The 27,150-nt window shown below is 34.7% G+C and overlaps 2 protein-coding genes across 6 annotated transcripts in view; one reads left to right on the top strand and one right to left on the bottom strand.

Annotated features, from left to right (window-relative positions):
- Positions 1–27,150, top strand: part of SLC25A40 (solute carrier family 25 member 40) — a 69,577-nt gene that overhangs the window by 34,693 nt on the left and 7,734 nt on the right. Inside the window, exons 8-12 of one of the 2 annotated variants that reach the window (XR_003967147.1) lie at positions 167–340; positions 10,338–10,447; positions 13,006–13,087; positions 17,235–17,315; positions 17,667–18,362. Coding sequence is in view for 1 of the 2 variants with exons in the window: in XM_030307897.1 (XP_030163757.1) it covers positions 167–340; positions 10,338–10,447; positions 13,006–13,087; positions 17,235–17,315; positions 17,667–17,782 (563 nt within the window). In the remaining variant the exon portion in view is untranslated. Of the gene's footprint in view, positions 1–166; positions 341–10,337; positions 10,448–13,005; positions 13,088–17,234; positions 17,316–17,666; positions 19,205–27,150 lie in introns of those variants that run through there. The other variant, XM_030307897.1, reaches the window with a different exon arrangement.
- The window catches only part of RUNDC3B (RUN domain containing 3B), a 154,796-nt gene continuing 149,160 nt past the window's right edge, over positions 21,515–27,150 (bottom strand). For all 4 annotated transcript variants that reach the window (XM_030307893.1, XM_030307895.1, XM_030307894.1 and 1 more), the window contains one exon: positions 21,515–23,885. In XM_030307893.1, the coding sequence (XP_030163753.1) occupies positions 23,740–23,885 (146 nt within the window). In that variant the 3' untranslated portion in view covers positions 21,515–23,739. The remainder of the gene's footprint in view (positions 23,886–27,150) is intronic.

Below are 27,150 nucleotides of genomic sequence, written 5' to 3'. Positions count from 1 at the left end.
AAATAAGGTGCACCAATATATTGGCATCCTTACCTATTTGATTTTAAGGTTTGCAGACATTTCAGAATAAAATTTTTTTATATATAATGATGAAATATTTTTGTATATATGTTTGCATCGTACATGGTTTTGTTTTTATTTTCTTATATTTACTTGTTTGTATTAGTTGGTGCAGTAACTGTGATAAGTCCATTAGAATTGATTAGAACCAAGATGCAATCTAAGAAGTTTTCTTATGAAGAATTACATCGATTTATCAGCAGGAAAGTGTCTGAAGATGGTTGGATTTCCCTTTGGAGGGGCTGGGCTCCTACTGTTCTTAGAGACGTACCATTCTCAGGTAGGATTTATTTTAGTATCTGCTCAATTTTAGGTAGTGTTGTCTGATGTATATATCACTTTTAAATCAACTAAATTTAAACCCTTTAAGGCTAACAGTAAGTTATCTTCTTTAGTGACCATAAACTTCTAGTTTGTTGTTGGGCTCTCAGATCTTTATGAGTCTTTATTGAATGAATAGTATCTGTCTAATACAAGCTTTTCTTTCTTCTTTCTTTTTAACTTTTTAAAAGATATTAACTGGTGTGTAGTCATATTTAGATAATACAAACTACCTTTGACATTATTCTAAATGCCATAATTAGTAAGGTAAATAAATTAATACAAATCAAAATATAAAATACATTAAATACCACCTGTGAATTATATTGACTCCTGCTTTTTCAATTATTACAGATCAAAATCTTCCCCTTTGAGTATCCTGTAAAACACTATTATTAATCAGAAAATTGTGCTAATTATTGAATTATGAAGAAACAGAAAATTATGAAAAAGAAGTATAAAACTAACAAATAAGTTACAAAATGTGCATACTTCAGTAATATTTCTCTTGTGAATCACAGAATTTTCTGTTTAAGACCTGAGATGAATAATTATTGAGAACCCTTGTATTAAAGTTCCTCTTTCTTCTTTCCTTTGAGTTAATCCTTTTCTTGGGCTCTCTTATTCACATGCATCTTGCCCTTTCCATTACTATTTTTCTTCAACCTTCTATATTCAGTTAATGCTATTTAGAAATATAGATTCATAGGCCAATTATTTTTTTTACTATAATATTTGACAAGTAGAAAGTAACAGTATAAATTATGAAGTATATTAATAAAGTGAACACATGTGAAGTCACCAGTTCAATCTCTGAACTAGAACACTGCAGTTTTTCAAATCATGACATATATCCGCCTCGACTGCCACATCCAGTGGTCACTGCTATACTGAATTTTTTTTACCATTCGATTTTTTTTTTAAATATAAAATTTATTATCAAATTGGTTTCCATACAACATCCAGTGCTCATCCCAACAGGTGCCCTCCTCAATGCCCATCACCCACTTTCCCCTCCATCCCACCCCCCATCAACCCTCAGTTTGTTCTCAGTTTTTAAGAGTCTCTTATGCTTTGGCTCTATCTCTAACCTCTTTTTTTTTTTTTTCCTTCCCCTCTCCCACGGACTTCTGTTAAGTTTCTCAGGATCCACATAAGAGTGAAAACATATGGTATCTGTCTTTCTCTGTATGACTTATTTCACTTAGCATCACACTCTCCAGTTCCATCCACGTTGCTACAAGGGGCCATATTTCATTCTTTCTCATTGCCATGTAGTACTCCATTGTGTATATAAACCACAATTTCTTTATCCATTTGTCATTTAATGGACATTTAGGCTCTTTCCATAATTTGGCTATTGTTGAAAGTGCTGCTATAAACATTGGGGTACATGTGGCCCTGTGCCTCAGCACTCCTATATCCCTTGGGTACATTCCTAGCAGTGCTATTGCTGGGTCATAGGGTAGATCTAGTTTTAATTTTTTGAGGAACCTCCACACTGTTTTCCAGAGCAGCTGCACCTGTTTGCATTCCCACCAACAATGCAAGAGGGTTCCCGTTTCTCCACATCTTCTCCAGCATTAATAGTCTCCTGATTTGTTAATTTTAGCCACTCTGGTGTGAAGTGATATCTCAGTGTGGTTTTGATTTGTATTTCCCTGATGAGGAGTGACATTGAGCATCTTTTCATGTGCCTGTTGGCCATCTGGATGTCTTCTTTAGAGAAGTGTCTATTCGTGTCTTCTGCCCATTTCTTCACTGGATTATTTGCTTTTTGGGTGTGGAGTTTGGTGAGTTCTTTATAGATTTTGGATACTAACCCTTTATCTGATATGTCATTTGCAAATATCTTCTCCCATTCTGTTGGTTGCCTTTTAGTTTTGTTGATTGTTTTCTTTGTAGTACAGAAGCTGTTTATCTTGATGAGGTCCCAGTAGTTCATTTTTGCTTTTAATTCCCTTGCTTTTGGAGATGTGTCAAGTAAGAAGTTGTTGCGGCTGAGGTCAGAGAGGTTTTTTCCTGCTTTCCCTTCTAGGGTTTTGATGGGTTTCCTGTCTCACATTCAGGTCCTTTATCCATTTTGAGTTTATTTTTTGTGAATGGTATAAGAAAGTTGTCTAGTTTCATTCTGCATGTTGCTGTCCAGTTCTCCCAGCACCATTTGCTAAAGAGAATTTTTTCCACTTGGTACTCTTTCCTGCTTTGTCAAACATTAATTGGCCATAGTTTGTGTGTCCAGTTCGTGGTTCTGTATTCTATTCCGTTGGTCTATGTGTCTGTTTTTGCGCCAATAACTGTACTGTCTTGATGATTATAGCTTTGTAGTAGAGGCTAAAGTCCAGGATTGTGATGCCTCCCACTTTGGTTTTCTTTTTCAACATTACTTTGGCTATTCTGGATCTTTTGTGGTTCCATACAAATTTGAGGATTGTTCTAGCTCTAAGAAGAATGCCGGCACAATTTTGATTGGGATTGCACTGAATATGTAGATTGCTTTGGGTAGTATTAACATTTTGACAATATTCTTTCTTCCAGCCTATGAGCATGGAATGTTTTTCCTTTCTTTGTATCTTCTTCAGTTTCCTTCATAAGGTGTCTGTAGTTTGGTTTGGGTTAGGTTAGGTTTATTCCTAGGTATTTTATGCTTCTTGGTGCAATTGTGAATGGGATCAGTTTCTTTTTTGTCTTTCTGTTGCTTCATTATTAGTGTATAAGAATGCAATTGATTTCTGCACATTAATTTTGTATCCTGCGACTTTGCTGAATTTATGTATCAGTTCTAGCAGACTTTTGGTGGAGTCTATCGGGTTTTCCATGTATAATATCATGTCATGTGTAAAAAGTGAAAGCTTGTCTTCATCTTTGCCAATTTTGGTGCCTTTGATTTCCTTTTGTTGTCTGCTGATGCTAGAACTTCCAACAGTATGTTAAGCAACAGCAGTGAGAGTGGACATCCCTGTCGTGTTCCTGATCTCAGGGGGAAAGCTCTCAGTTTTTCCCCATTGAGGATGATGTTAGCTGTGGGCTTTTCATAAATGGCTTTTATGATGTTTAAGTATGTTCCTTCTATCCCGACTTTCTCGACGGTTTTTATTAAGAAAGGATGCTGAATTTTGTCAAAGGCTTTTTCTGCATCGATTGACAGGATCATATGGTTCTTATCTTTTCTTTTATTAATGTGATGTATCACATTGATTGATTTGCGAATGTTAAACCAGCCCTGCAGCCAAGGAATGAATCCCACTTGATCATGGTGAATAATTCTTTTTATATGCTGTTGAATTCGATTTGTTAGTATCTTCTTGAGAATTTTTGCATCCATATTCATCAGGGATATTGGCCTGTAGTTCTCTTTTTTTGCTGGGTCTCTGGTTTGGGAATCAAAGTAATACTGGCTTCATAGAATGAGTCTGGAAGTTTTCCTTCCCTTTCTATTTTTTGGAACAGCTTGAGAAGGATAGGTATTATCTCTACTTTAAAAGTCTGGTAGAATTCCCTAGGGAAGCCATCTGGTCCTGGACTCTTATGTGTTGGGAGATTTTTGATAACTGATTCTATTTCTTTGCTGGTTATGGGTCTGTTTCTTTTTCCTCCTGTTTGAGTTTTGGAAGTGTGTGGGTGTTTAGGAATTTGTCCATTTCTTCAGGTTGTCCAGTTTGTTAGCATATAATTTTTCATAGTATTCCCTGATAATTGCTTGTATTTCTGAGGGATTGGTTGTAATAATTCCATTTTCATCCATGATTTTATCTATTTGGGTCATCTCCCTTTTCTTTTTGAGAAGCCTGGCTAGAGGCTATCAATTTTGTTTATTTTTTTCAAAAAAACCAACTCTTGGTTTCATTGATCTTTTCTATTATTTCTAAACAGTATGTTATTTAGTTTTGCCTATTTTTGAGCTTTTCTTTAATGTTTATTTTTGGGAGAGTGAGCACAAATTGGGGAGGGACAGAGAGAGGGAGACACAGAATCTGAAGCAGGCTCCAGGGTCCAAGCTATCAACACAGAGCCCAACTTGGGGCTCAAACCCACAAACCCCGAGAAGCATGACCTGCGCCAAAGTCAGACACCCAACTGAGCCACCCAGGCACCTCTTTTTGAGCTTTAAAAGCTTATTTTACTTAAGAATCTTAAGATTTACTTTTGTTTTTACGTATAACTTTAAAAAATTTTTACTCTTCTTTATGAGTAAACAAGTGCGTGCTATTGTGAATGTTTTTAACAGACTCTTGGTGTACAAGAATTTGTCCAGTATTAGATTTGTTAGTTCATATAAATATATATTTTAATTATTAAGTAATATCAAATTCTTTTTTTTTAATTAGGCTTCATGCCCAATGTGGGGCTTGAACTCATGACCCTGACATCATGAGTTGCATACTCTGCTGACAGCCAGTCAGGCACCTCTCAAATTCTTTTTTAAAGTGATTGTGTAGATCAGTACACCTACCAGTTTTCTGTTCCTTCATTTCATCCCCTCACCAGCACTTTTACTATCAAAGTTCATAATTTTTGTTCACCTAGTAAGTTAAAGTGGTATCTTATTTTAACTTAATACTTGCCTGATTATTAATGAGATTGGGCACTGTTTCATTGGCCATTCACTTATCCATAATTGATTTGCGATTAAGAACTGAAGTAAGTATTCAACTGTCTTTCTCCCTCATATGGATGGTAGTTATCCCAGCATCATTTATTGAATAACCATATATGCTCCAGGAGTTTGCAGTATAACCTGTCACATTAAAGTTTCACACATGCCTGGATCTATTCCACTGGACAGTTTGTCTAACCCTTTGCTAATACTGCAGTGTTGTCTAAATTACTAGTGCATTATTAAATGTTTGATCTTACCTTATTTCCCCCCTCCAGTATTGTCCTATATCTCTGTTATATAACTCTAAGTTTTTAAAGTGTTTTAGTAGAGTTGTAAAATTTTCTTAATATTATGTACAACTTTTTTTTTTAGATTTATTTATGGGTACACCTACCTCCAACTTTGGTAGCTATTTTATTTAAGTTTGTATTTAAATTCGAGTTAGTTAACATACAGCATACTATTGCTTTCAGGAGTAGAATTTAGTGATTCATCACTTACATCTAAAACCCAGTGCTTATCCCAACAAGTGTCCTCTTTAATGCCTATCACCCACTTAGCCCATCTCCTAGTCACCTCCTCTCCAGTAATCCTATTTGTTCTCTATAGTTAAAGTCTCATGGTTCACCTCCCTCTTTTTTTCCCCTTCTGTGTTTGTTCTGTTTCTTAAATTCCACATAGGAGTGATATTTCTTGAGTATTTGTTTTTCTCTGACTGACTTCTTTCACTTTTAATAATACAATCTAGTTCTATCCACATTGTTGAAAATGGCAAGATGTCAGTCTGTTTTATCACCGACTAATATTCCATTGGGTATATATACCACCTCTTAATCCATTCATCGGTCGATGGACATTTGGGCTCTTCATATAGTTTGGCTATTGTTGATAGTACTGCTATAAACATTGGAGTGCATATGCCCTCTTGAATCAGCATTTTTGTATCCTTTGGATAAATACTTAGTAGTGCAATTGCTGGGTTGTAGGGTAGTTTTATTTTTAACTTTTTGAGGAACCTCCACACTCTTTTCCAGAGTGGTTGCATGAGTTTGCATCCGCACCAGCAGTGTAAGAGGTTTCCCCTTTACCCACATTCTCGCCAACATCTTTTGTTTCCTGTGTTGTCAATTCTAGCCATTCTGACAGGTGTGAAGTGGTATCTCATGATGGTTTTGATTTTCTTTTCCCTGATGATGAGTGATGTTGAGCATTTTTTCATATGCCTGTTAGCCACCTGGATGTCTTCTTTGGAAAAATGTCTATTCAAGGCTTCAGCCCATTTCTTAACTGGATTGTTTTTTGGGTATTGAGTTTGATAAGTTCTTTATAGATTTTGGATGCTAACCCTTTATCTGATATGTCATTTGCAAATATCCCATTCCATAGGCTGTCTTTTAGTTTTGTTGACTGTTTCCTTCACTGTGCAGAAGCTTTTTATCTTGATGAAGTTCCAAGAGTTGATGATTGTTTTTTGTTTCCCTTGCCTCCAGAGATGTGTCTAGTGAGAAGTGCCATAGCCAAGATCAAAGAAGTTGCTACCTGTGTTCTCCTCTAGCATTTTGATGGTTTCAGGTCTCACATTTAAGTCTTTCATTCATTTTGAATTGATTTTTGTGTATGGTATAAGAAAGTTGTACAGTTTCATTCTTTTGCATGTCGCTGACCAGTTTTCCTAGCACCATTTGTAGAAGAGACTGTCTTTTTTCCACTGGATATTCTTTCCTGCTTAGTCGAAAATTAGTTGACCATGTAGTTGTGGATCCACTTCTAGACTTTCTAATCTGTTCCACTGATCTTTGTGTCCGTTTTTATGCCAGTACCATACTGTCTTCATGATTACAGCTTTATAATATTTTATAAATTTATAATTTTTCATAATAATCTCTTATAACTAATTCTGTGGTATTGGTTGTGATCTCTGCTCTTTCATTCATGGTTTTATTTATTTGGGTCCTTTTGCTCTCTTTTTTTTGATAAGTCTGCCTAGGGGATTATCAATTTTGTTAATTCTTTGAAAGAACAAGCTCCTGGTTTCATTAATTTGTTTTATTGTTTTGTTTTTGTTTGTTGGTTCATTTCTATATCATATATTTCTGCTCTAATCTTTATTATTTCCCTACTTGTGCTTGCTTTAAGCTTTATTTGTTGTTCCTTTTCTGGCTTCTTTAGGTGTAAAGTTAGGTCATGTATTTGAGACTTTACTTCCTTCTTTAGGAAGGCCTGGATTGCTATATATTTCCCTCTTAGGACCACCTTTGCTGCATCCCAAAGGTTTTGGACTGTTATATTTCCATTTTCATTGGCTTCCATGTATTATTTTTTATTTCTTCTTTAATTTCCTGGCGAACTCATTCATTCTTTATTAGGATGTTCTTTAACCTACATGTATTTATAGTCTTTTCAAATTTTTTCTTGTGATTAACTTCAAGTTTCATAGCATTGCAGGCAGAAAAAATGTATAGTATGATATCAATCTTCTTGTATTTGCTTAGGCCTGATTTGTGACCCAGTATGTGATCTGTTTTGGAGACTGTTCCATGTGTACTCAAAAAAGTGTGTACTCTGCTTTAGGATGAAATGTTCTGAAGATCTCTGTTAAATCCCTCTGGTCCAGTGTGTTATTCAAAGCCATTGTTTCCCTGTTGAGTTTCTGCTTAGATGATCTGTCCATTGTTGTAAGTGGGGTGTTAAAGTCCCACTTACATATTTAGGGGTTTCAAGTTGGGGGCATAAATATTTAAAATTGTTAGATCATCTCATTAGATAGACCCCTTTATTATCTAATTTCCTTCTTCATCTCTTGTTACATTCTTTGGTTTAAAATCTAGTTTGTCAGATACAGGTTTGGCTATTCCAGCTTTCTTTTTATGTCCATTAGCCTGATAAATGGTTTCCACCCCTCACTTTCAATCTGCAGATTTCTTTAGGTCTAAGATAAATCTCTTGTAGCCAACATGTAGATGGGTCTTGTTTTGGTAATCCATTCTGACACCCTGTGTCTTTTGGTTAGAGCATTTAGTTCATTTACATTCAGAATAATTATTGATAGATATGAATTTAGTACTACCATTTTATTACTTGTTTTGTCATTGTTTCTGTCTTTGTGGCTTTTGGTCTTCTTTTCCCACTCAAAAAGTCCCCTTTAATTATTGCAGGGCTGTTTTAGGAGTGGTCATGAAGTTCTTTAGTTTCTTTGTCTTTCTGGGAAACTCTTTTTTTTTAATGTTTTATTTATTTTTGAGAGAGAGTGTAAGCGGAGAGGAACAGAGAGAGAGGGAGACACAGAATCTGAAGCAGGCCCCAGTCTCCAAGCTGTCAGCACAGAGCCTGATGTGGGGCTTGAACTCACGAACCAAAATATCATGACCTGAGCCAAAGTTGGGTAGCTTAACTGATTGAGCCACCCAGGCACCCCTCTGGGAAACTCTTTATCTCTCCTTCTGTTCTGAATGACAGCCTTGCTGGATAGGGTATTCTTGGCTGCATATTTTTCCCATTCAGCACGTTGAATAAATATATTATGCCACCCCTTCAGGCTTGCCAAGTTTCTGTGAAGAGATTTGCTGTGAATCTTGTCTTTCCTTGTAAGTTACAGTTTTCATTTCCCTTGTTGCTTTCAGGATTCTTGCCATATCTCTGTATTTTGCAAATTTTACTACAGCATGTCTCAGTGTTGGCCTGCTTTTATTGATTTTGATGGGAGGTCTGTCTCTGTGCTTCCTGGATGTGGATGTCTGTCTCTTTCCCCAGATTAGGAAAGTTTTCATCTGTAATTTGCTCAAATAAACCTTCTGCCTCCTTTTCCCTCTCTTCTTCTGGGACTCCTATGAGATGAATGTTACTATGTTTTATGGTGTTACTGAGTTTCCTATGTCTACATTTGTAATCCAGTATTTTTCTTTCCCTCCTTCCCTCCTTCCCTATCTCTGTTCCCTCTCTCCCTGATCAGGGCCCCCACCCGTCCACAGAACCAGGTTCTTTCTCTCCCAAATCACATCTCTCCATCTCCTCCCCTCCATGATGTGGCCTCTTTTCTCCCTCTAGACGTGCAGTTTGTGTTCTCAGTCCTCAGGTCAATTTCCTGGCTGTTCAGATTGATTTAGTATTTATCTAGTTGAGTTTAAGGAATGAGGCAAGCATGGGGTCCTTCCTGTTCTATCATCTTAACTCCTCTTGGTAGCTATTTTAAAAGCTCTGTTAAAATAAAAATTCCAAATCTTAGGCTGGGGCAGTGTTATAATTAATTTTTGTCTGTTAGATTGTGTTTAATATTCAGCTACTTTTAAATTTCTATTAATAATTTTGTCTTTTGGATTTTCTATATAGACATTAATATATAAATTATAACTACTTTGTTCATTTTTAATCATTAGAGCTTTTATTTTTTTTCTTTTTTTTTTTTCAACGTTTTTTTTTATTTATTTTTGGGACAGAGAGAGACCGAGCATGAACAGGGGAGGGGCAGAGAGAGAGGGAGACACAGAATCGGAAACAGGCTCCAGGCTCTGAGCCATCAGCCCAGAGCCCGACGCGGGGCTCGAACTCACGGACCGCGAGATCGTGACCTGGCTGAAGTCGGACGTTTTAACCGACTGCGCCACCCAGGCGCCCCTATTTTTTTTTCTATCTTACTATGCTCCGTAGAACAGTTTTGAATAATAAATGGCAATGATAATGTCACATCCCTATCATTTTTTCTCATTCTAAAGGAAATACTTCTGTTGTTTCACCATTAATTACTTTTGCTATTGTTTTTGATGCATATCCTTTTTCTATTTAAAGAAATTCTCTTTTATCCCAGGTTTTCAAGAAATTGCTTTGCTTTAAATGAAAATGTGCTGAATTTTATGAAATGCTTTTCCATCAATTTTAGATTATTGCATGGGCATTTTAATGCAGTGTTTGGCATTTATTTGCTATATTTACTACCTTTGCATTCCTCTTATGAAAACCCACTTTAGTCATAGTGTATGATCTTTTATAAAATACTTCTGGCTTCAGTTGCTTTTTTTTTATTTTTTATTTTTTTAAGAATCTTTATACCTTTGTTAATGAATGAGATTGAACTGTAATTTTGTTTTCTCCTACTGACCTTGTCAGGCTTTGGAATTAAAGTCCTACTTTACTGTTGCATAGGGGTTCTTTTTGTTTATAAGACTGCTAGAACATTTCTGAGAATTTGGTTCTTCCCTTCCCCCCTGCCCCCTTCTTTTTCAATCTCATCTAGTATGTGTCCAAGCAGGAAGTAGGGTGTGTCAAGGTTAGAATTACTCTTTTCCTTTAATATATATATTTATAAATAAAGTTCACATTTTACTTCTAAATTCTATGTTCATTTCATTCTCTGTTTTTATAGCACTGTACTGGTATAACTATGAAGTTTTAAAGAAGTGGCTGTGTGAGAAATCTGGTTTATATAAACCAACATTTATGATCCACTTTACTTCAGGGGCATTGTCTGGTTCTGTAAGTTTATATTATTTTGTTGTTAATTTTCCAGAATAACGGTAGTTGTCTTATTATAACAAATTATATAGCATTTCCTATCTGTTGAGATACCACTTTTGGGCTGCATGGCTTAAAGTATTGACTATCCCCTTTTGAGGAAATAAATTATTAGTCATTAAATGTCTTAAAATGTACTTTGTGTCCATGGTTTTATTATATGACAAATACATTTTTCTGAAAAAAATTTGGATTTCTTAGATCATTACAGTTATAATAGTGCTTTATTATTTACCAGATATTTGCCCATTTGTTCATTAAATTAAATGCCAGTATATCTGGTTAGGTAATTTTTCATGGAGTGTCATTTCATATGTATAATCAGATTGAATAGAAGTAATTTCATCCTCTGCGCTAATTCCTATTTCTTTGGGAACATTTTGGTAAGCATTCCTTAAAGGAATTTTAACAGAAATTACAATCAGAAGGAAAGAATCTCTAATGACCTTTTTTAGGTAGTAGAGAGTTCACTTTTTCTAACTCTTCCACATAAGGTAAAGTTGTGTAGTGGTCTTACACAAAATGAATTTGTAATGACCTAGAATGAGATGCTGACCTATTGGAACCAAATGAAAACAAGATTGAAGGAGCATAGTGAAGGGATGGAGACCTGCAGAAAAATACTGGAATAATTGTACCAGAAAACTTGGAGCTAAGGAAGCCACTGTGATTGAGCTCAAAACTTAGATTTGAGCGTTTCCAGGTCTGGGCTCTGTCAGATTTAACTCTGTAAATTATACGCCCATTGACTTTTTGAGTAATTTAAGTAGTTAAAAACCAGCAAGGTATTTTCATTATTCTTCTTATTTGTGAGGTGATTAAATGTAACTTAATTGTATTTTCATTATATCTTAATCCAGCATGAATGAAGAAAAACAAGTACTATTATATATTGAAATTTATAACAGATGAATCACAAAATCAACTTTGTACATAAAAATAAATGCTTAATATCTTTTTTTAAAAAGTTGGATCATGGCTCCAGGATTTTATACCAGCTTTCCAAAAATGTGAAGGAAAATTCCCTACTTTTAGATGCCCTATAATGCTGCCCTTTGACTGTTTTCAGATAAAAATTTGTTTCTGTAACAGAAAAAGTACATGAGTGTTATGTTCAGACTTTCTGTCAGGAAACAGAACAGCCTAAGCCACATCATTTTAGAAAGTGTCAAAGGCTTATATAACATTGTTGCTACCTTTGGCTGCTACATGCTAGATTATAGAGAGGGAGAAATAATAATTGATTTTCACTTACCTGAGATCTTTGAAACTGATGTTAGTTCAGAAACTTAAAACAACATCGTTAGGGTGAAATACAATGTAATTGATTTTGGGGAACATTTTGGGAGCCTATTGTCAAATGTGAATTGGGAAGAAAAACATTTTTACTTTGCATGGCTATTATGTCAAATATTATGACACATTCTTAAGGGAATTTACTCTTAAAAAAAACCTTAATTAGGTCATTTTGAAAATAATCATTGATTCACTTTTAGATGTTTTTATTTTTTTTATTTTTTAAAAAAAAAATTTTTTTTTCAACGTTTATTTATTTTTGGGACAGAGAGAGACAGAGCATGAACGGGGGAGGGGCAGAGAGAGAGGGAGACACAGAATCGGAAACAGGCTCCAGGCTCTGAGCCATCAGCCCAGAGCCCGACGCGGGGCTCGAACTCCCAGACCGCGAGATCGTGACCTGGCTGAAGTCGGACGCTTAACCGACTGCGCCACCCAGGCGCCCCTTAGATGTTTTTAAAAGTGTGATTTGTGAACTACTATAGCTATATTTGATAAAGATGTTGAAACCCATAAAGTGTTGTTCATATAAATTTTTTTAATCAATTTAAAAATATTGGAATTTTTAAATGCTTACTAAATAATTGAGAATTTCGGTTTTATTTTTTTAATTTTTAACGTTTATTTTTGAGACAGAGAGAGACAGAGCTTGAACGGGGGAGGGGTAGAGAGAGAGGGAGACACAGAATCGGAAGCAGGCTCCAGGCTCTGAGCCATCAGCCCAGAGCCTGACGCCGGGCTCGAACTCATGGACCGCGAGATCGTGACCTGAGTCGAAGTGGGACGCTTAAACAGCTGAGCCACCCAGGCGCCCCGAGAATTTGTTTTAAAATATTACATTGGGATTCTCTCTCCCTCTACACCTTCATGTATAGTAAAGGAATAGTAGGACCTACAAGAGCATCGGAAATTTGTGAATACTGGTTTTGGAGTCAGTGGTCTGTCTGGTTCTAATTCTGACTCTATCACTAGTAGTTGTGTGACCTCAGGAAAGTAGCAGAGCTTTTTTGAGACTATTTACTTCTGAATTTGGGGAGAAATATATAGGACACGTTATTTTTTCTTTAATAACAATTTCTCTTTGAATAGATAATGGTTTCATTTTAAGTTTCAGTTTAGTTATGATTTCCATTATTATCCTGAAGTAATTTCCTATTTAGAATAATGTAAAAACATTTAGAAAAAATTTAAAGATAAATTTAATCAATTTTACTTTTTGACAGATTGCAGCTATTGCAACTTTGCCGTTTGATGTGGTAAAAACACAAAAGCAGACACAACTTTGGATAGATGAATGTCATAAAAGTAAGTTTTATTAATTTAAAACATTTTCAGGATGCCATGATTGTTTTTGTTTTTCTTTCCAGGTAGAAGAAAAATAAGGAAACAAGATTTTTTTCCTTTGCTGCCTTAACTGAAACTATAATATACTGTTAGAATGAAATGCCCAGAAAAAATACTCTCAATCCCCTCCAAAATTTAAGAAATTTAAAAATCTCTTTTGCCTGCCATCAATTAAGTCTCATACCTGCTATATAGAAGATTACATACTAGGCACGCCTGGGTGGCTCAGTCGGTTGGGCGTCCGACTTCAGCTCAGGTCACGATCTCATGGTCCGTGAGTTCGAGCCCCGCGTCGGGCTCTGGGCTGATGGCTCAGAGCCTGGAGCCTGTTTCAGATTCTGTGTCTCTCTCTCTCTCTGCCCCTCCCCCGTTCATGCTCTCTCTCTGTCTCAAAAGTAAAAATAAACGTTAAAAAAAAAATTAAAAAAAAAAAAAGATTGCATACTATATAACTATTTTTTTTTTTTTAAAGAGTTTGAAAGAGAGAGGAAGAATGGGAGCAGGGAAGGGGCAGAGAGAGAGGGAGAGAGGATCCCAAGCAGGCTCCACACTAGCAGAGCCTGACACAGGATTTGCTCTCACAGACTGTGTGGGGGCTCCATCTCATGAACCATAAGATCATGGCCAGAACTGAAATCAAGAGTCAGACTCTTAACCAGCTGAGCCACCCAGGCGCCCCTATAATTATCCTTTCAAATAAATCTAGACAAATTAGGGTGAAAGGTAGGAAATTACTAGGAACCCATCGTCTCTTGTTTCATTAGTATACATATTTCTTTTTTTTTTTTCTGTTTATTTTTTAGCTTCTTTGGATAGGTTTTTTCTTCATATTATCCAATTTTTCCTTCTTTATATAACCTGTAATTTCTTCTAGAACAAAAGTGTACTCTTAGTTGCTTCCACCAGATCTGTCATTATTATTATCTATGGAAAATGTGGCAAACCCACTGGAAATTACCCATTACAAAATTATGTCATGTAAACCTTCTGACTGATAAGTCTCTTATAATCTTATTATAGAAGATTTTGCATACAAAGTAAAATAGGTATTATAATATGTTGAAAAAAACATTGCTTACCAAACCCTGAAACTGAATCCGATGACAACTTTGTCCTTGACTTTCCATAGTCCTAGTTCCCACTAATAATAGGAGCTAACTAAAACCCGAGAAGTAATCAAAGTTGATTATCAGGGTTCTTCTAGTTCCCTATTTTAGGTGGGAGCCTTTTAGCTGCCTATGCCCTATCTGTTCTCCCTTGGTAGTTTGAAATTACTGTTTCATTCTTCTTTCCAACTAATCATAATTCCTGTTTCCTCTATTGCATTAAGTATTTACTATAGTGGGAATATTTCTTTATTGTGATTCATGACTATGGCCATGAGGGCACAGACATGGTGACAGGGAGAAGATGGGAATCTCTACGGGTAAATTCTGAGGCTAAGGTTTTGAGAGTCACTTCTCTGGGTAAATACTCTTTGGAGTCAGCTGGGGTGCTCTTTTACTACATCTGAAGCTGGCCACCACCCCCAGTGGACTCTCATTTAATAGTTCTAATCTGGGGCCCTAGCTTGTGTATTTTGAAAATGTTCCCTAGATGATAATGATTATACATCCTCGTTGAGACTGGCATCAGGGAGGCATCTTCTTTCACTAGATTCAGCTCTTACCGATGATAGCTGTTTTTTTTCCTTATGTTTCTCCAGTAAACCCCAAAGGAGAAATCTAGAATAAGCCTTGGGTCTTAATTTTAGATGATTATTTTTGGTCACTTTTACCTGTTCCTCTGCTTCAGCTATGAACCAGTTATATTTACTTCTTCTGAAAACCACACTTCTGATTTGAGTGATAAATAGCCCATATTTTTTTCATTTTTATATATTATTTATCCCTACCAAATGCTCCATTTGTAGTGGCTCCTCCACTCTGGTATATACAGACAAATGAGGCAGTGTCCAACAGCTCATCATCTAATGGAAAAGAAGCATTTTAGGATGTAGTCCTATCATTTATGTAGTCCTATCATGAGTCCATCATTTATATTTAATTAAAAATTTTAATCTCAGGTTTCAGGCACAATGGGTGGGGTTAAGCACCTGACTCTTGATTTCAGCTCAGGTCATGATCTCAAGGTTCATGAGTTCAAGCCCCACATCAGGCTTTGTGCTGCAGTATGGAGCCTGCTTGGGATTCTCTTTCTCTCCTTCTCTGCCCCTCCTCCACGCTTGCTCACTTGTTCTCTCAATAAATAAATAAACTTAAAAAAATTTAATCTCAGGTTTCCACTTCATAAACCTGGCTCACATCCCCATTGGGTTGTTGGGGAGGATACGGAGCAATGTAATGCGAATGCTGGGCAGGTGAGAGTATGAGTTTGGAAAATAATCTGGCAATGCCAAGAAGGCTCTCTGAACAAGAAGTTCCACCTAAGATATGTGCCCTAGAGAAATGTCTGCACATGTACAGGGATACTCACTGAAAGAATTATAATCCACAAAAGTTAGAAAGCACTGAAATAGCCCCTAGCAAAGAAATGGGTAAATTGTGATCATTCATATAATGCAATACCATACAGCAATGAAAATGAATAAAATATAGCTATGCTTGTCAACATAGATAATCCTAAAAGCACATTACAAATGTACAATGTCATATAGCATTTATATAAAGTTTAAGAGCATAAAAAGCAAGAGTATGTATTATTTATGGATATGTTCATATGTAGTAAAGGTTTAAACACATGCATGAGAAAGTAAAGGAAAAAGGAGAGAGAGTGGTTACATCTAAGGAGAGCAATAGTATTGAGAAGGAATATATTGAGGACTTCAATTGTAGCTAAAAGATACAGGTGTTAGGATTTGAAAAATGTGGATGGTCAGTAAATGAGTATTTTATTGTTGTCTATGCTTGAAATACATAGTAACCAACGGTGTTTCCTTACAATATTCCTATAGGAATAGCTCTTCGGTGTTGGAACTTAGGAGATATTGTGGAGATCGCTTTGGAGCTCTACTGAGACTTAATCTTCAGTTAATAACTCTTTCTGTCTGTTCTCTTCTGCATTTATTGCACCTTAGTCTTTAAACAGGGACTGGTATGGGGCTTGAATTCTACAAGATCAGAAAATACCTGGCTATTTGGTTTCCTTTCTTACACCAGTTGTTTCCCAAATTTAAATGGAATAATTCAAATATGCAGAAGTTGCCGACTCATAGTATAAAGTTTTTGTCATTGACTTTCTTTAGAAAGTTAAATTTCATTAATAAATACTTTGTTCTTGGTTTAAAAAATGTCCTTTTGTTGGGTTGCTATAATTATTATATTTATACTATTTATATTGATCATACACCTTCTTAAATAACAAGGCCTCATTTATCTTCATAGAGAATCTGATATTTATATAAATGAGATTTGAGATAATGAGCCCCCCATTCCATTAAGTGGCAAAATTCTAAAAAGCCATTTCTGAAAGCTCTCTCTCTCCACCCTTTCCCTTTTTCCCCTGGCCATGCTTAATACTATATACTTTAATCTTTCTTAATGACTCACTTGTCCATGTTCACATTGATGATTGTGGAGTCTAATAGCAGCTCCCAGCAGCTAATGAGGATAAATAGAGGAGTGTTTGCCCCTCATGCAACTGGTGTCAAACCAAGACCTTGACAACTTCCGTGTGCAGCTATCACAGTGTTTGCATAGTAGTGTGTCTGCTTCATAGCAGCCTCTTGTTTTACTTACTGTGTCTAGTAGTCTTTGGGTTAAGCCAGCTGCTTAGAATCGTTGTGTAAAATAAAGGTAAGTAAACTTTGCACATGAATAGCTCATTTATAGCTTTATGTTTGAACCTCAGTGACAAATTATACACTATAATTATACACTATATTATACACTATACACCTTTAACCTTCAACATTTTTCTATTTTTTCTTTTTAATGAATCCGACTATTAAATATAAGACTTTGGGTAAGTTTTGGGTAAATAGATCTTTTCTTAGTATAATGAAATTATACACCCCACATTCCCAAAGACCATAAATACTTGATGTATGTCATATGTATTAGAAATAATTAAGTGGTAATTTATAATGTATCATTTCTTTAACATTTAGTTTCTATGCCTTTGCATATGTCAACGTGGACTATCATGAAGAACATTGTTGCTAAGAATGGGTTTGCAGGATTATTTACAGGTAAAAATACTTATTTTACCAAATTGTTGAATAAAATGATTATTTTTCAGTCTGTCCTTTTCCTAAATTAGCAGGAAATTATTGAAAATATTACACATTTATGACTTCTCCCTAAACATCTTTAAGTTAAAAAAAATCTGAATAGATTTAATAAGATGAAACTTCTGTATAAAGTAAAACGGAATTAAAGTGAGGAGCTTGGGAGTAATTTGGCTTGTTCTTTGATACCAGTTGATGGCACAGTGTTTGATACATCACTTCATTTGATCATTATCAGAATGAAATCAAATAAATTACATTTTTTAAACATAAGGTAAAATTTGTTACGATTTTTTTCTATTCTCTCTTCAGGCCTCATTCCCCGTTTAATTAAAATTGCTCCTGCTTGTGCCATTATGATCAGTACCTATGAATCTGGGAAGGCTTTTTTCCAGATGCAAAATGCCAGAAGACAACAATACCAGTGATGCTGTTTCAACTTGAAGCAACAACCAAAGCCAAATAATAAGTTGGAGATTCTTAGGCAAGAACTCTCACCATTATCTCAAAATGATTTATTTTCTGTTTTATAACGTAAATGAGTAGTAGTTTCTGCGTTGCCTCTAAATCATAATCCTAAGTTAAAAATAAATTCTGTTACCCTAATTTTTGAGATACTGAAAAAGATATTCCAGAAATCACATCCATTAAATGTCCCTGTAAAGAAAAGAAAAATTATTCCTAAGTACTGAAAGCAATAATCTGAGAGTTTGATAATTGAGAATGTGTAGGATGTATCAGAACATTTTGAATTGTGTTCTTAATGATGTGGAGAGTCTAGAAGAAAAATGCCCAAGTCTTTTATACATACCTAAATCATGCATGTAGATATTTAAGTATTTCAGCAAAGTATATAATAGATGGCAGTCTTTAAGTAACATTATTTGCAGTTAGCAAATAATACCTATTACTTTCTTTAATTCAAATGCATTAGATTTTTTTTTTTTTTTTTTTACTTCCTGTTGCTGTTTTAAGGCTTCACCAGTGTTAGGATTTCTTCACTCAAAGGTATGGCTATTTTATCTTTATGAATCAAAATGTAACTGTTTATGTGATATAGGTGATATTTTTGATGATTAAAGACTATTCACTGTTTCTGCAAAAGAGGAGTCGTCTTTCTGATGGTGTTAAATGTTTGGCACAGTGGCTCTTGGCTGAGCAGAAAACCACATTACATTTACATTAGTAAAATTTATGTTTCAGCCTAGGAAGGGCCTCTGGTTTCAACCATCTTGTAATTCAGATATCACTGTTTGTGGAGTTCTCTAGGTCACTTGTACTGGCTTCTTCTAACACAATAGAGATTACTAATATAGTATAAGACACAAAATATTTCCAAAATGTCCCTCGATTTTACACATCTTCATGTTAGTATGCTAGATCAAGAGACTAAAGAGGCAGCAGTTTCCTTGAAGAAATAGCTTTCAGTCACTGTAGGCTAACGCCTCAGTAATGTTGCTTATGACTGCAGGAATGAGACAGGGAAGGGTTATGAAGAGGACAAAAGTGATACCCTTTTTTTGTTTTTGTTTCATTTTCCCAGGATCTGTATCCTATAAGAAAAAGCACTTTATTGCAGTCTACATGTATGCTAGGAAATGTGAAGTATTTTTTGTTCTAAAATAGAGTCATCTGTCAGGTGACAGATCTCTAGTGTTTGTAGAGGAACTAATGTACTTTGTATTATAGAAAAGAGTTTATCTATTTCACCAGAACAGATCGTGTGTGTATGTAGTCTTTTGTGTTTGCTTTATCCTCTATTGATTTACGTTAAAATTGCAACATCTATAAAATCATAAATATTTATGACTTTGACATTTTCATTAAAATATTTTGATTTCTTAAAAGTATGACTGTGCTTCAAGCTATTTTCATACAAAATCATTATTTTAATGCTATACTTTATATAAGAAAGTTTTGAACACTGATGTTTAACAGTATTAAATTTATTTTATTTTTTTAACAGTATTAAATTTACCTTGGTTCTGTTATGCTTCTTTTTGGTAACTGATCAGTAGAAAACAAAAATTTTAATTTGTAACTTTTAAGAAGCAGTCTGATATTTCACCTTAATAGTAATACCAACAGGGATACTGCCACCACCCCCAGTACTATATGACTGCATATATGGAAAATTCTTATCATTCAGGATTAAAATAAATAAATCTAATTCCTTAGAAGCTTTTCTAATACATACTACATGCAGCGTATCTGGATGAAAAGAAGAGTGAAATGAAGCTTTTTCTGTACTTAGGTGGTAGAGGTAGAGAAGCATTAATGTTTTATTTAAATAAATAGCAGCTAAAAAGTGCTTGGCTAGAAATTATATTCTATGTAATGTTTCTGAAAGCAGTTTCCTTCTATTTATGTTGTTTTCTAACACATACATTTGATTTATGTGTAAGTTTTTTAATAAATCCATGTATTACATACTTGCTACCTTCCATATAATACACATTTGACTTTTTTAAAAAGCAGAGATGAAATTAAAATAAATTTTTCTTTTATTTCTAAGAAAACTATTCACTATACATATTTAACCACATGACTTTTTTATGCATTTTTTGATATTTTTTATTTTTTTCAATATATGAAATTTATTGTCAAATTGGTTTCCATACAACACCCAGTGCTCATCCCAAAAGGTGCCCTCCTCAATACCTATCACCCACCCTCCCGTCCCTCCCCGCCATCAACCCTCAGTTCTCAGTTTTTAAGAGTCTCTTATGCTTTGTCTCTCTCCCACTCTTTTTTTTTCCTTCCCCTCCCCCATGGGTTTCTGTTAAGTTTCTCAGGATCCACATAAGAGTGAAAACATATGGTATCACATATGACTTTTTTAAATTCTTCCCTCTTTCTGGAGTACGAGTTCCAAGGATGTAGGAAAGTTTTGAATTTTTTGAATCAGTTTTGAATTTTTTCTCCAAAATGAACTTTTTAAATAAATTTTAACATTCAACATTTACTCAGATCTTTTATGTGGTAGGCAGTATAAAGAGCACTTGAGATAAGAAAATACTTCAGATACTGTCACCGGCTACAAGGAGACGGCAGAGCTGTTTGACAGGTTTGCAAAGGAAGACATGGAACAGCTGAGGGATTGTCCACTCAGCCTGGGAGCAGAGAGGCAGGGTGTCAGGGACATACTTCTATGATTAGGACAGGTGATCCAGTTAAACATACCTGGAATTGGGAGGCATTGAGCCCCAAATGTGGAAAAACAAGAAGACAACGGGAAACCAAAGAAGCATGTTTTGGCATAGCTCTAGTAATTATGGAGTTGAGTTGGTTGGTTGGTTTTCCAAGACCAGCTTTTTTTTTTAACTGAAAAGAAAATAGGGTAGCATAGTTTAGCACAACACAGCACAGCAAACACTAGAATGTGTCACATGTAGTAAGGCTGTCTTATGTAGTGAAACTTTGGTTTTATTTGGGTTTTAGAGAAATAATGGGGACTTATAATAAGAACTAGTTTGGACTAAAATACACTTTTGAAAGAGACCATAAGGTCATTGATACAATTTTATATCCCCTCATCAGTTAAAAAGAACAAAATCTAAAGTGAAATAGGGGCTGCTGTGCTTACAGAAGATTAAAAGATATTTAAGAGCCCTGATGTTCAAAGGAGTCCTGTGACATTTCAGAAGTGATTCAGTGTATTTATCAAAACTGGAGATTTAACTAGGAACTTCTTTTACAGAGAATTTCCTTAAGTTGTAAATTTGAGACACATTTTTAACCAATTGAAAACAATTATGTAAATCTAATAAAGATGACTTAAATAAAAATTTAGTTTACATAATATCTTTTAATGCTGACATCCTCTTGATGCTATCATAGGTTCTGAGAAGATGGTGATGTTTCCATTTTATAGGTGAGAAAACAAATATGGCTGATGTATAATTATATTAGCAACTGCCCAAATCACTATGGTATTGTACCACTTCAATAGATATTGTGTATTCTGAACCATATCATGTTATTTTTTTTAATAAAAGGTATTTAATTTTATATGAGTTAAAATAAAGATTTCTCTAAAACTTTTGTCCTATTAGTATTTTAGGTGTTGAATAATATACATTTACCATATTTGCTAAAACACAAGGCTCAGTGTACAACTTGAATCAAGTAACTTCAAGGAAAAAATATAACCACTAATGCATAGTACAAAACGTTTAATATACATGCAACAAGTATAGTACATCAAGGCAACAAAATACACATGGAAATATCAGCATATAATTCAGCATTCTATTTTGGATAGGGTGTGTAAACAATAAACACTACCACCTAAAATTAAAGATTGAGACATACATTGTTTCCTCATGCAGACATTACGTATATAACAAGTGTGAAATGAACTGTACAGAAACCTGAATTCACATCAGCAGATGAATTCTGTACCAAGAGCTCCAAGAAAGGAGGAAAAGTCATGATCCTCAGATGTCATGTTTAAATCTGCATTTAGCAGCATGTGAAGATGCACAGGTTACTGAATGCATTAGACAAATCTGGAAAATTATCAATTATGGAATCTTGAATTTCCTTTCTGTATTATAAAAATGTATGGAAAAAATTTAACAATGATTGTTTTAAATCACTGAGGAATAATAAATGTCAGTTCAGAGTGGACTGTGAATGATAAAACATTTTTACACATTCTGATCGTTTTTTAGGAAAGCAGCAATAGTGCTTAAGAAGCCAACTTCAAATTTTTCAAGTTCCCCAACTTAGCCATTTCTTACTCTCTTCTCCCAGTGTTGCCACTGTCCTCATTTTCTATCTTCCTTCCAGCCCCATGCTCATTAAAAATTGCTTTGGATACCTCACTCATAATAAGGTATACATAATTAAGAGCAGGTAAAAGGTACCAATTTTCAAGAATATTTGCATTTTTACAAGTACTAAAGCCTTAAGCTAAAGGAATAAAGCTCTGAATATGTTCTGGTACATCTAGGATAACTTATTTTAACAGCTTCCAGGCCTCCTCTGTCCCTGAAATAACATTGCTTAAAGTGTCTTACATAGAAGACTAGCCTTCTTATTATTTATCTTAAATTCCAAATTATGAGAATAAAGCTCTAAGTATTGCAGAGAACCACCACACTCCTACACATTTCTAATGCAAAGAAAGATGTATAAGTTCAGCGCTCTTCTTGCCTCCTCTGAATAAAAGAAATCGCTGTAGGAGGAACATTCTTCCTGTTATGTCCAAGCTCCTAAGTTTGAATGTAATGTTTTCTTAATAAACAAAAATAGCATACAAAGTCCCCATTAAGTATTGTGTCCTCTTCATGTAAACAATATAGAAAACTTCTTTGGCACAACTGATCGTGTTTTCCTCATATTACTTACTATAGAAAATATACTTCATACATTTTTTTTTCTTTCAGTATGGTGGGATTTTTATGGATGAAATATATAGTTGCAAAAACTGCAAAAAGTTGATAGCACATAACTTTTCAAAAAAGAAAACTAACTTTAGAAGTGTAGGGATTTTTAACGTTAACATGGCATGGTTCATTGTTGCACACAAGGGACAACAAAACAACCCTATTATGTCAGATTATTTAGTGTGGTGATTACTAATCCTTACTTTAAAGATCTCAAATCCTTAAATCAACCTGGAGTTTTTTTCAAGTATTGTACATTTTTAAATGTTTTCTAACTATTGAGGAATACTTGATATTTTTATGTAACCTCTTAAGAAAATCTTGGGGAAAATAAAGATAAGAAATGTATCCACTTTACCGAAACGCTGTAAAATACTTCCCATATGACCCTCATAAATTTAGTGATGGCCTAAAGGCACATTCCTACAAAATTTATAAAATGTTAATGGAATTTTGATACCAAAACTGAATAAGCCACTATGAAACCAGCCGAGAATTTCCTCCTATTAAAAACAAGGCATTTAAACATCAGAATATAGGAAGAAATTAATGAAAAAATGAAATTAACATGTCATTTTTAGAAAATCATTGAATAAGAGAGTAAAAGAAAAAACTTACATGTCTCTAGAATAAAACCTTCAACTCAGCCTGGCAATGATGATGCATTTAAATACATGAAAATCAGCTAAATAATAAATATACATCACCGTTTACAATGGGTTATTAATTTAAAGGATATTTGAAAGTTTTTTAAGCCTATTCATATTTAAACTTCCTCAGTGACAAATGTAAGAATCTTAAAATGAAAATGGCAGGATCATTTTTTTTCACTCAGAAGGGCACATGGAATAGACTGAATTCTCTAAAAGAAGCAATAGGATTCCATATATGTGCCAGAACAATATAAAATTCCAAAGGTTTTCCCCAGCAGTCAAACTTATGTAAATAGAACATTTGCAACATAAAAACTTCTGGCTTTTACATAAAATTTTTCAGGATGGAGTTAGGCCTGGACTTGTCATCTCTGTTGTGGGACTTGCAAGGTAGTCATTAGATTTGAGACTTGTTAGTGATTTGTAACTTGCCACTGATGTTAGAGACCCACAGAGACCGAGTAATGAGGGAGTATCTTCTTTACCTGAAAGTTAAGATAAAATTACAAATATTTAATTGCCATTGAAGGGTGGTACCAAAAGATCTTACAAAGCTTAAAACTTACATACTTCACAAAATAATGCAAACAGAGATATCTAATTATGTATTTCTATAGTTTCAGTGTCACCCTTAAAAAAACATTACCAGAGAATTATTTGTGCTCCTCATAAAAGTTCTAGAAATGGAAGTCTGAGATGCCTTGTTTTGAGATGAAAATCAAAAGTTTACCTTTTTTCCAGAATATGTTCATGTTCAGTCGGTAAAGGATAATACACTAAAGTAACAGTATCAGTGCCCAGGCCACAGAAATACAAGGAAATCCCCATGCAGGTAAAGTACTGTTGTAGAAGCAAAACTGGTACAGTTCAGTAGGAGGGCTCAACTGGGACAGCCTTAACTCACTTAGTGAATATAAACATTTTTCAGCATCTGCCTTGCATCAGGAACTTTAGTATGTGCTAGACTTCAGTAGGCGTATGAAGGAAGACTGGTAGATCTTTTGCACAGCTGGGGAATACAAGTGCTTCCCAGAGCAGAGTTTCAAGTACCAGCTAGAAGTAGCTGGTTTGAGACTGAAAGGCTAAGCTTTGAAAATCAGGTCTCCCAAGTAGATAAAAAGCTTACGTCTTACTTACACAGTTATACAAGTATAAACCAAACCAGACAGCAGGTGTTTCTGAATACTATATACTGTTTCAAACGGCCCCTGTGAAGTGTTCCCACAGGGTTCTGTACTCTAACCCACCTAGTTGTACTATATGGTACAATATGTGGGGCCTATGTACATAGTACTATATACTATGATACGTATGATAATTGTGGGGCTCTTTTTCTAAACTGTACACTGAGAAAGGACATGGAATTTGTTGTTTATTATTATAGTCCCAGTGCCTAGCACACTGGAGACGGTCATTAAATAATTATATAATTAACAAATCATGACTGTAAGAACTGTACTGGGACCCAAGAGCGTTCCTAGTCCCTTTTGGCTGTATGGCCTTAGGAAAGGCATCTTCTCGGAGCCTATGTGCTTAATAAAATGAAAACAGATACTAAATATGACTAGTTATGTTAACTGCATAGTTTTGCTGACAAGTAAAATACAGGAAAATATAAAAGCGTTAGAAAAAGTTATGAAAAAGACTGTTAAATTCAAATTTAAAATGTTTATGGCGTTATTTCACGACCAAAAGATTTAGGTGTTTCAAGCACCCTTTTCACGTTTAAGCTTAGAGACCCATTTCGGGTCAACATTCTGGAGTTCCTGTTAAATGCTCCTGGGACTCAACTGCTTTGGATAGTCTCTCTAAATTTCTATTTTAACTGTACAACTCAGTGGCATTAATTTTATCTATAGTATTGTGCAACCATCACCACTATTTCCAAAATATTCATCACTCCAAACAGAAATTCTCTACCCATTTAAGCAGTAACTATCCATTCTCCCCTTACCCCCAATCTCTGGAAACTCTAATCTACTTTCTGTCAATGAATTTGCCTACCATACGTCATTCCTACCAGTAGGATCATACAATATTTGCCTTTTGTGTCTGGCTTTATTTCACTTACCATGTCTCCTAAGGTTCATCCATGTTGTATGTATCAGAACCCCATTCCTTTTTTATGGCTGCATAATATCCCTTTGTATGTATACACTACTTTTTGTTTACCCATTCATCTGTATAGACACTTGGGTTGTGTCTACCTTTTGATTATTGTAAAGAGTGCACCTGCAAACACTGGCACACAAGAATCTGTTTGAGTAATGTCTGCAATTCTGTGCAAGTCTATACTTAGGTAACTTTTTTTTTTAATACAATCATACAGTAATGCAAAAGACTAAGCCACCTATATGTCTAACATAGTTACACAATGATGTACTATACAGCTGTAAAAGAATCAGAAAGATCTCTATGTACTGCTAGGTAGTGATTTCACTGTCAAGTGAAAAAAGCAAACTGCAGAATAGCGTATAGCATGTTACCTTGTATCTAGAAGAGATAGAACTTACTTGTATTTTAAAAAGATAATTCAAAAATAAAAATAGTTAACTATGAAAGCAGAAGTGAACAGAACTGAAATGAACTTTCAGCACAGTAACTGGACTCTAGCATATATTCTCAAGATAAAATAATTAGAAATCTTACCACATTTTAGTAATAATATACTGTTATTTTGAAATTAATATATAGTAGGATAAAGCAAATAAGTAATTATGTTCATATAAATTAGGAACCAATATATTCACCATAACATGTCAAAATATAAAATCAAGTGCACAGAAACCCTGAATCTTAAATTTAAATTGTAAAATAAATTTAAAGTATATTTTTCTTTAAAAAAAATTTCCTAACTCTTCCACAGGCTAGGAACAATGACTATTCTAGTAGCAACAGGGACCCCTAAAGCTAAATTATGGCCTCTAACATTACTTTAAGAAGTAAGTCTTCTTAAAGAAATAGCTGATTCTGGGTGTGGGCATGAAATGTAAACGTCTTTTTTTACCACAAAGTGAGGAAGCTATGATAGACTGGGGGAGTGTCGAAAGGACATAGGAGCCATCTTTAAGGTCACTGTTCAAAAAGATGTATCATTTATGTTGTTAATGCACATATGTTTAATCTGAATTTGATAATAATGAACATCAGACAAATTAAATCATGGGACATTTAACAAAACAACTGACTTGGGCTCTTCAATATACAAACGTGTGTGACAGAAAAAGCCAAGTTGGTGGGTGCTCTGCTAGATGAAAGGACACCAAAGAGAATGAAAAGTAAATAATATGTGATCTTTGATCGGATTCTGGACGTACCAAAAAAAATAAAGGCTTTTAAATGATATTACTGGACATGCTGAGACAAGAATATTAACAAACTATCAGGTAATAGTGTATTGATGTTAAAGTACCTAAGGATCATAATGGTATGTCTTTGTAAGAAGACATCCTTATCCCTAAGAGATATATGCTGACATACTTACAGATGAAGTTTATGATACCTGCAATTCACTTTCAGATGGTTGAGCACAACAGAAAAGGCAGATATAGGAGTAAATGAAGGGAGTATGTGCCCACAAAAACAAGAGCAACATAATACAAGTGTGGCAAAATGGTTACATTGGTCAATCATGGTAAAGCATACAGGGGTGTTCATTCTTCTGTTCTTTCAACTTTTCTGTAGATTTGAAATTATAAAAAAAAAAAAAAGTTGGAGTGGGGGAAGAAAACAAAGGTACACAAAGTCCTC

Source organism: Lynx canadensis, chromosome A2 (genome assembly GCF_007474595.2).
Source record: "Lynx canadensis isolate LIC74 chromosome A2, mLynCan4.pri.v2, whole genome shotgun sequence".
Lineage (NCBI taxonomy): Eukaryota > Metazoa > Chordata > Mammalia > Carnivora > Felidae > Lynx > Lynx canadensis.
The sequence above is the reverse complement of the archived record's forward strand: the minus strand, read 5'-3'. Positions and strand labels throughout refer to the sequence as shown.